This window comes from Miscanthus floridulus, chromosome 12 (assembly GCF_019320115.1).
Source record: "Miscanthus floridulus cultivar M001 chromosome 12, ASM1932011v1, whole genome shotgun sequence".
NCBI lineage: Eukaryota > Viridiplantae > Streptophyta > Magnoliopsida > Poales > Poaceae > Miscanthus > Miscanthus floridulus.
Window position 1 is genome coordinate 69,359,792 of NC_089591.1, and position 9,493 is coordinate 69,369,284.

At 49.2% G+C, this 9,493-nt stretch overlaps 1 protein-coding gene across 1 annotated transcript; it reads right to left on the reverse strand.

Annotated features, from left to right (window-relative positions):
- Nucleotides 1–1,015: 1,015 nt before the first annotated feature.
- Nucleotides 1,016–2,730, reverse strand: LOC136497430 (myb-related protein Zm1-like). The gene is made up of 3 exons (XM_066493227.1): nucleotides 2,472–2,730; nucleotides 2,216–2,345; nucleotides 1,016–2,105 (listed from the first exon to the last, which is right to left on the reverse strand). Exons 1-3 carry the CDS (start codon nucleotides 2,608–2,610, stop codon nucleotides 1,187–1,189), a joined length of 1,188 nt encoding a protein of 395 aa, XP_066349324.1. The 5' UTR covers nucleotides 2,611–2,730; the 3' UTR covers nucleotides 1,016–1,186.
- Between the last annotated feature and the right edge of the window lie 6,763 nt (nucleotides 2,731–9,493).

Sequence of the window (9,493 nt, forward strand, 5' to 3'; positions counted from 1 at the left end):
CTGTAGTGTTCGACTTGTAGTTTTGTTTGTGGCCTCTTGTTTTGCGACATACTTTGCCACTGTCTACGCCTTAGCAACCTGTGAATCTGTGATATTGAGCGTACGAGTTACGACGACCCAATGATGACACGCACACACGTACCTCCTCTAGTCCTCTTGGTATTGTTTTTGTTAGGTAACCTACTTCCTTATCGTGTTTTATGGTGACGTCCCGATCCCCAGACCCCAGTCATACAAGCTTGCTCGACCAAATTAAAGGCATGGGCGCATGGCCTGTGGAGTGTGTGAACAGGACTATGGCACGTCGAGTAGAAAAACACGAGCAGCTAGCGAATGAGAAACGCGGGCGACTGGATGGGCGAGGAAAATACAGAAAAGGCTACATCGTCACAATGTCAAAAAGGCACGACACAACTGGACGTCCATTGCGTGAGAAGTCTAAAGCCCAAAGCCGCAGCGATTGGACCGGATAAAAATGGTAGTAGGAACGCATGCATCACGCTGACGTCATCCAAACACTTCAATGCTTGCAGGTGCAGGCTGCAGCTGTAGGGCCTCTTTGGCACGGCTTATGCCGACTTCGGCTTCATCTATTTTGCACAAATCAAGACACCGTAGCGTGAAGCCATTTTATAAGCCGAGGTTAAAATGACCTAGCGGTGAAGCCGTTTTGGATGAGCCGTGCCAAAGGGGCTGTAGTCAGACTGAAAAACTAGATAACATATAATACTACAAGTACTCACTCATCAGTACTGAACTGTACTTACAGTCATTGTTTTATAGTATATTTATATATATACCAACTGGCAAGTGGCAACGGAAGGTAAGTTACATCTTGGGTTAACTCAGTGAGTACCGGAAATATGTACTCCTTCGTGAATCTATGACTGCATTGCTCATTAGTCATTACTGCATGCCTGCCCAAAAATAGCATCTTTTGTATATGTGATACTAGCCTAACTGATCTCCCTTTTTACTAGTATTATTATTTATGTATAATATAATACGCCGGTGATGGTTCCATCGACGTATTCGTATTGAGTTTCTGCTCCTCTTGAGCTATGCACTTGTACAATTATATAAGTATGCTGGTGTCCATGGTTGGCAGCCAGGCATACGACTGGTTTGTTGAGGATTTCTATTTGCTATCTAAAAATCACAAATGAACGACGACGATAATCATATCTCACAACCCCATCTGGTTACTGCTTGTGACTGCAGCAGCAGAGTATCCGGGTTCCTGGAGCATGCATGGCGGAGGCGGGCCCGCTTGGAAGTAGCAGGACACTGGGTCGTCCACCATGGCAGTGAGCGGGTCCGGGTGGTCAGCGACCAGACCATGTGGGCCCACTGGGTACTGGTAGTCCTCCACGGGGCCCCACAGGCCCAACTCCCTCTCCAGGTCCTCCAACCACCACTCCTTTCCCTCCTCCGCTCCGTGGCTGCTCGTGTTGGCGCCGCCGTTCGGCGGCTGCGACGCATTGCTCAGCTGGCCGCACGGCGCCGGTGCCGGTGCCTCGGCGGCGGCCATGGTGCAAGCGGAGGCGCCGCCGTCGCCGTCGCCGTCGCCGTCGATGATGCTCCACAGCTCGTGGTCGATGTCGATTTCCGGCAGCACGAGCAGGTGGTCGTCCACGCCGGGCGGGGCGCACGCCGGCGCCGGCGGCGGGGACGTGGACGAGGCGCAGGGCGACGACACGGACACGGATACTGCCGGGCCGTACGGCGCCGGCGGCACGGGGTCCACCAGCATGTCGAAGCCGAAGGTGGGGTCGTCGAGCATGGGCATCATCTCGAGGTTCTCCAGGTCCAGCTCGTTGTCGTCCGGCTCCTCCTTGCTCGTGTTGCTCTGCTGCTCGCCGGAGTCGTCGCCGCTGGAGCAGTTGGTCGTCGTCGTGGTGGACGAGGACGGCGACGGCGACGGCGACGGGAGCGGCTCCTCGGCGCCACCGCCAGCGGCGGCGTTCTTCTTCTTCTTGGACCCGGCGGCGCCGCGGTCCTCCCCGCCGCCGGCCGGCGACACCCGCTTCTTCAAGTGCGTGTTCCAGACGTTCTTGATCTCGTTGTCCGTCCGGCCCGGCAGGCACGACGCGATCTTGGACCACCTAGTAGAGACAAAACCCAAACGGAACTCGATCAGTCTCGACGTCATGTATCCAGAGGACGTGTGCAGCTGAACTCGTCGAAGTCGGAACGCTGCTTGCACCGTACGTACTTGTTGCCGAGCAAGCCGTGGAGCTTGATGATGGTCTCCTCCTCCTCGGCGGTGAAGTTGCCGCGCTTGAGGTCCGGGCAGAGGTAGTTGATCCAACGCAGCCGGCAGCTCTTCCCGCACCGCAGCAAACCTATGGATGGAATCGAAGAACCATTAGAGCTGAGCTTAACTCCTAGTCCCCTGCATGCATGTGCAGAAGGAATCCATGCCATGACGGCGCGCCGCCGGCGGCCGGGGCTCCCGTTCCCGTACGTACCTGCATGCTTGGGCAGAGCGCGCCAGTTGGCGTGGCCGTACTTCCGAATGTAGGCGATGAGGCGCATGTCCTCCTCCGGCGTCCAGGAGCCCTTGTTGAGCCCCACCTTGGCGCAGCACGGTGCCCGGCCCTTCCCCATGGTTGTTCGTTCCGAGCCCCAAGCTGCTGCGCGGAGACACCTCTGAAAGTTCCTGCTCTGCTCCTGACCAGCGTGATCGCTCACGATTCCGCGACAATGCCTCGCTTGTGCCAGGGGCCTGCGCCGAGCTGCTGCAACCGGGACAGTGGCAGGGCCAGGCGTTTATATACACGCACGCTCGCACGCACGCACGCGGCCCCGCGGTAAGATGCCGGGTGTGGGTCGCCCCTCTTGACGTGCGCGACGCCGACAGCGCGCGACAGGTGACACAACACAAGCCGCGCCCGTGTCGAGCTCGCGCGCGGCCCCTCACCGCGCGGACTCCCCTCAGCCCTCACCAACCAAACCCCCCCGCTGTCAGGCTGTCAGCTGTCAGTCTTCTGCCACGACGGTCGACGGGAGTCGGGTCGGGAGCCCTGCCTCTGCCTCTGCCTGAACCGTTGATTTCCGCGACGGCGCACGGGAGGCCGCGATCGCGTGGGGGGCCCTCGCGCGATCTCTTTGGGCCCCTGCGGCCCTTGCTTGCCGAGCTGGGTGTCCGAGGTGGCCGCGCGGGCGCCGACTGGCATCGCGGTGGCGTCGGCCGCGACTGGACATGTGCGATTGTTTGGTGTGCCGTCGGTTGGACAACCGCGACGTGGCTGCATCATCAGGCCGTGGGTTACGGGCTAATAAAGCATGTTTTGGGAAAAGCGAAAAAAAGGGAGATTAAGAGCGACAATGATGGCTAAATATCGAATTTTTTTCACACGATTTGTCAAAATCAGCATAAATGGCGGGGGACAGAGAGCAAGTTGGAGCACTTTGCTTAGGATCAAATCGATTTCGAGGCTTGGAGCAGTCCGTGTCCGTACCACTGTGCGCAAAGCTTCCCAATCAATGGCGCTTCCTAGCTTGGAAATAGGGTCATTTAGAGTTAGGTTGTGCAACTCCTTCATACACGGTGCACATGGGAGAAATTAAAAGGTGGATTGCAACCTGGTAACAGAGAGTGCTCAGTTTGTTTTATGCGTCTTATACTAGCAGTACCTAATCACTCAGTAAAAACGGAAAAATTCCAGCAGTACGGATGGGCGTGAATATCAGAATATGGTCAACAGCAAGTGGATGTGTGAAGGTGTCAAAATCTACAGCTAATTTGGACGTTTTCAGGGCATTTTTCCTGTTTTTCTTTTCCACAACCGGCCGTCCTTTGCGCAGATTTCATCGACAGGGTTCCGCATCAAAAGGAAGAAGAAGAAAAAGAATATGCGCTAATTATATACTCCAGTTGAGACATTGCATTGTCAAATTTGGTAGTTTCACATTATATTCTTAATAAGGATACAAAAAATGGTGGCATTTGGTAGGTACGTACCCTTGGAGGAATTTTGGAGGAATCTGGATGAATTTGGAGGAATTTGTGAGAGAAAAACACTGTTTCGGATACCACTCAAATTATTTGATTTACCCCCCCCTACTAGTTAACTGTTGATATCAACAGGACATAGAAATTAGCAAGTTGTTCAAAAAAATGGCTGCATTCTAACAGAAGCGAATAAACCGTACTTTCCCCAGCTCATGTTTATGTCCCCTTTTTTTTGTGAAACCATTTCTTCAAAGTTAGGAACCATTTGGCCGGGCTCTGCCGGCTCCCGCTCTGGCACTGTAGCATGGTGTCGGCCGCTGGGCGGCCGACAGGAGAGTGGGGAGGAGAGAGAAAAAGGGCTTCAATGAACAGTAAAATATGTATAGATGAACAGTAATTTCAGCGCAGGAGCCGAAGCCGCCCGCAGCCCGCCATGTCTTCTGCATATATATATTTGCTTTCGTCGTATCAAGCTCGGTCACTTCCTTCCAAGACCTAGCTACTAGACTACTACCTGTTCGTCAGTTGTCACTGTTGGAAAGTGTAGTAGAAAAAAGAAGACTACCTACCCGTTACTATTTTTCTTCTGTACGGCACCTCTCGTCGTTGTTCAAACATCAACAATCCGATTCGCGAATCAATTAAAAATTTAAAACCTCATTCTCGACCTGATCGCTTGCATTGATTACTGGTAGGAATGAAAACGGATCTAATACGGACGGATATCATCGATATTATATTTGTTTTCATATTTCTGTCCGGATTCGGATTCGAATACGGATAGTGTCAACTATGTCGGATAGGATACAATTGGATATCGACATCATAAATATGCGATTTGTGTATTTGGATACAGATACGGTATCGAATGTTGGATATCCGGACTTGGATACGGACAGATCTCAACCCCTCAAAACGGATTCGGTTTCGAATACGGTCGGAAAATATCCGTACCGTTTTCATCCCTAATTACCGGTGCTAGCACGCAATGTGTACCTGTTGCAATCCACAAGAACAGGCCTAACTACTGCATACAGGACAGATTGGAGTCCAACCTCACTTGTGCATCAATCCATCCCAATTTGTGAATAGACACTGTAGGCAGCACAGTCAGGTACGAAGGCTCCGCCAATTAATCAATGCGCATTGCATCCAATAAGAACAGCTGATCACTTCAGAGTAGGGTCAGTTCGGAGTTCTTACCACAAAGTGAAAGGGTTCTCGTGAAAGCGAATTCTTTAGTGTAGGCTTGATTAGCTGCCGAATTTAGCAGGAGAACACTTTGACCAGCCAACTACATGCATGCATAGTTGCATACTGCAGATGAACGGCCGCTGCCACGCACGTCGCCATTTTAAACTATTTGGTAGAAAGGTGGAGAAAGGAAGGATGTTATCCTGCTCACTGTGTCAACGAGAAAAATACTACTTTTCTAGGTGCATACTACGTCCAAATAGCTCACGCACCACACATTTGGATTTAGAAACAACAGCCTGCTTCGTCCGTTTTTTTTAAGTAACCGCACACAGCGCACATGCAAAATATAATCGGCCTATTTGCTGGTTGGTTTCTGGGCTGGTTTGGGCTGTCTGGTGCTGGTTTATTGTGAGAGGAAAACACTGTTGGCTGGCTGGTTTGGGCTGGTTGAAACCAACAAACGAACAGGCTGAATATTCCTCCGTTCCAAATTATAAATTGTTTTGATTTTTTTTTGTACATAGTAAACGGAGGGAGTATTTGCAAGAACAGACACGAGAGGATCACATGTTTGTTGGCATCTTGATTACTGTATGTAGGGTGTCCGACAACACTCCTGAACTGGCACAACTGCACAACCATTAACAAAGAACCGAAGCTGTTCATCAGTCTTGAGATCGTCAGATCGACCACTACATAAAAAACCATTTTCCTTAAAAAGAATTGCACTCAACTGCAGCAGTTCCTTCATCGACCAAGTATGGTGCGTGTGTCTCCTTTGATTGCAGGGCAGGCCGAGAGAAAAATCTTTTTAAAAAAGGTTTTTGGTGAAGACTAAACTGAGGCCCTTCAACAACCAGTAGTCCCTTTCCACCATGGCACCATCATCATCCGGAGACTGCAGATTCTGCCTGCCTTTGCCTTGCCTGTGTGGCTAGCCAATGGCTCAAGTCTGCGTTAGGGTAACCAAACATTTATTGCCGTTTTACCTTCCCTGCACCTAACCTTGACGTGCTTTCTCTCACCGTGGAACCCACTCGATCACGCACGTTGTCGCATTTGGACTTGTATGTGTCATTGTGTGTCACTGTGTAGACTATAGTTGTAGAAGCAAATCAAAAAGAATTTTGAAGCCGATGCTTTAATTAAAGTTTCTTGACCTGCTGCTACTAGCTAGGCTCACTCAGCTGATCTTCTACCTAGATTCGAGTGACATTGTAGCTAACCTCATCGGTGACATGTTAGACCCGGACGGCCGGCAGCGATCGCGTGAGAAAGATGAGAGAACAGCGCGCACCTGCAGCTGCAAAGCAGAACCACAATCACAGGCTGGCTGCTGGCTGCTGGCTGCTGGCTGCTGCAGCGCTGCTAATGCTAGGTACACGTGACGATGTGAAACTAGTACTCTCTTCGATCCAAATTATAAGAGCCTGTTCGCTTTCTCGTAAACGATCGTAAATTTTCAGTCGGGAACAGTGTTTTTCTCTTACACCAAATCAGCGAGCAGTAAATAATCTACGATACAATACGGCCTCCCGAACAGGCTGTAAGACGTTTGACTTTTTTATCCCAAGTTTGATCACTCGTCTTATTCAAAAAAAAATTATACAAATATTATCAAAATTAAGTCATTCTTGAAGAACTTTTATTAATAAAGCAGGCCACAACAAAAGATGTGACATTTTGCACAAATTTTTGAATAAGACGAGTGGTCAAACTTGAGGTTAAAAAAGTCAAATGTCTTATAATTTAGAAGGGAGTCAGTACTATTTTTTTCTTCTAAAAATGTTCTTTACTTGTTTATGATCTATATATATGTATTTTGGAATTGGTTTGTTTTTGTTCCTATTGCTTTATTGCTCGGAGTTGCACTCGTTATTTGTCTAAAACAAGTAAGATCCGAACAACTCTAAATATAGCACCAACAGATAGATGACATTTTTAAAAGAAAAATAGAACTATTTTTTACAATTTTATGATTTAAGATAAATTAGTTAGGAATTCTTAGAGATCAAACTAGTTTTTTTAACCATTTTCGAAACTTAAAACCATTTTTAAAACCAGCCAAATGACCAAATTTATTCGGTTTTCGATAGTTGGAAGGTGTGAGTTACCTGGTTTTATAGTTTTTTTAGAAAGGACAGCAAAAACTTTCCCGTATTTTTTATTAGACGATAAAAAAACAAAAAGAAAAGAAGTATTACAAATATTTACACAGCCCGCCACATGCTGGTTTTTATAGTAGAAGGTTAAAAATTGAACTATTTTGTGAGTTGAATGTTAGAAAATATACTTTACCCAATAAAAAAACATAAAGCAAACCCCTAAGCCTGCATCTAAATTACCTAACTCTTCCATTCCATTACGGAAGATCATTCCCGTATATAGTAGGAGCCAAAGAAGAAGATTCTATGAAGACAACCACGCACATAGTAGGGCAGGCTTGGTGCAGTGGTGAGAGTTGTCTCACTGAGTCATCAGGTCGTGGGTTCGAAAGCAACCTCTCTGTAGATTTTGCGGAAAAGGCTGGTCTCAGTTTTTTACTTTCCCCGACCCCACTTATGTGGAAGCCTTCGGCACATGGTCTCCCTTTTATATCGTAGGAGCCAAAGAAGAAGATTCTTTGAGTACAACCACGCAAAGCGGCTGATGAATAATATATACTTGAAATCAAAGCAGCTAGTCAATGACCCAACAACTGCAGACTGCAGTGGCCAGTGGAGGAGAGCTCGACGAAAAGACGAGACGACGAGGTGTACACCAAGCATGCACGCAAACAAAACACAAGACCCAACAATAATGAGAGAAAACACAACACATGAACAATAATGCAAATGGATTGACTAACAAATAAGACCAAGGGTAAAGACTAAAGACGTAGTACTAGTACCCGAACCACGTGTGCCACATTTCCTGCTGTACAATATGACCAACTTGCACGGTGGTGGAATGACGATGCTGCTCTCAAACAAAAACCGAAGGAATCATAGCGGATCAAAACCAAACGCCCGGTAGGTATAGGTTAGGGCCAGAGCATTTCCAGCAGTCCCCTAATAAAATCCCTCATTCTCATAAAAATACTATATTAGAAAAGAAATAATTATTTTCTTGCTAAAGCGGTTCTCAATTATCCTCTTTTTTGGTACCCAATTCCTCTTCTTTCCTCAAATAAAGGGAAGTTACATCTCTCACATATACGATGAGCCCCACTCCTTCTTCCCTGCACATTGTGAGCTATTGTCACCGCACACCCCTCCAAACCATGAGGTTCGCTTGAGAAATTTGCTCGTCATCAGCCGCCGTTGGTCAATTCTGTCCTATGCGCTGGGCCACCAGCTACCCCTCAGAGGTGGTCTTGTCATAGGTCATCGAAGGCATGCGTCGTTGTGCCCATTTTCCCCTCCGCTGTTGCAATTGTTGAGAGCTCGAGCTATCACGCACAACTGCCCCTTTCTAGGCTTCTACCTCCCTCTTTTCTTGGCTTCTTGTCGTCCTAGCTCTGCCATGACGTATTGGAGCTACTGCATTCGCTAGATGGCAGAGCTCTAGCGGGGTGGCTAGCATGACGGGGTTCGAGGACGGGGACGACACGACAGGGGTCGGGGAGGTGGGCAGCGGTGCGGAGAGCCCACAGGGAGACGAACCGCGGTGTTAGGAGGCAGGGCAGCAATGCAGCAGGACAGGGAGGTGGGCGGCAAGGGTGAAGAGGCGAGCAGTGGTGCATGGAGAGAGATAGGACATGGGAGGGGGAAAAGGATAGACCGAAGAAAGACAGTATTCTAACAGCTAGATCTCACCTATTATAGGTGATTATTGTGATCTGCTGCAGCATATCTTGTAATAATAAAAAAGTAATAGTGGACCTCCTCTATTACCCCCTTATTGAGAGAGAGATACTGCTCAGCATCGCGATCACAGTAGTAGTTCTCTGGTGACTGGTTGGTGCTAAGTGGTCGCCTGCACACTCATAAACTATCGCCCGGTGGGTCTTGAGCCCTTGACTCTCGCAGCGCGCGCCCGCCGCCCCATGGCCATGGCCATGCATGCGCATATATACGACCAAAACAGCTTTCAACTTTCAAGACCCCTTTGCGAGCCCATTTGCACAACAAAACGCTGCTCATACACCACAGCGTCGTCATATTAAATGGCCGGTTCCGATCCGCGTGGCATTTCAGCATGAGGCGTTCGTGTCGCAGGAGTCCACCGCAGTCGCTCCATCTGTGCCTTTCTGGTGCCGGCACAATCGATGCAGCATGCATGGATCGGCAGCGCAGTGGGGGCGGGGGGCCGGGCCGGAACGGGACCTTTTGGACCGCGCCACGGCGCCAGCGGCCG

Excerpts from the sequence above, each read along its gene's own strand:
- LOC136497430 (XM_066493227.1), bottom strand. The coding sequence starts at position 2,610 with ATGGGGAAGGGCCGGGCACCGTGCTGCGCCAAGGTGGGGCTCAACAAG. Across the intron at positions 2,346-2,471 it reads CGCTCTGCCCAAGCATGCAG|GTTTGCTGCGGTGCGGGAAG; the intron begins GTACGTACGGGA and ends TTCCATCCATAG. Across the intron at positions 2,106-2,215 it reads CACGGCTTGCTCGGCAACAA|GTGGTCCAAGATCGCGTCGT; the intron begins GTACGTACGGTG and ends TGTCTCTACTAG.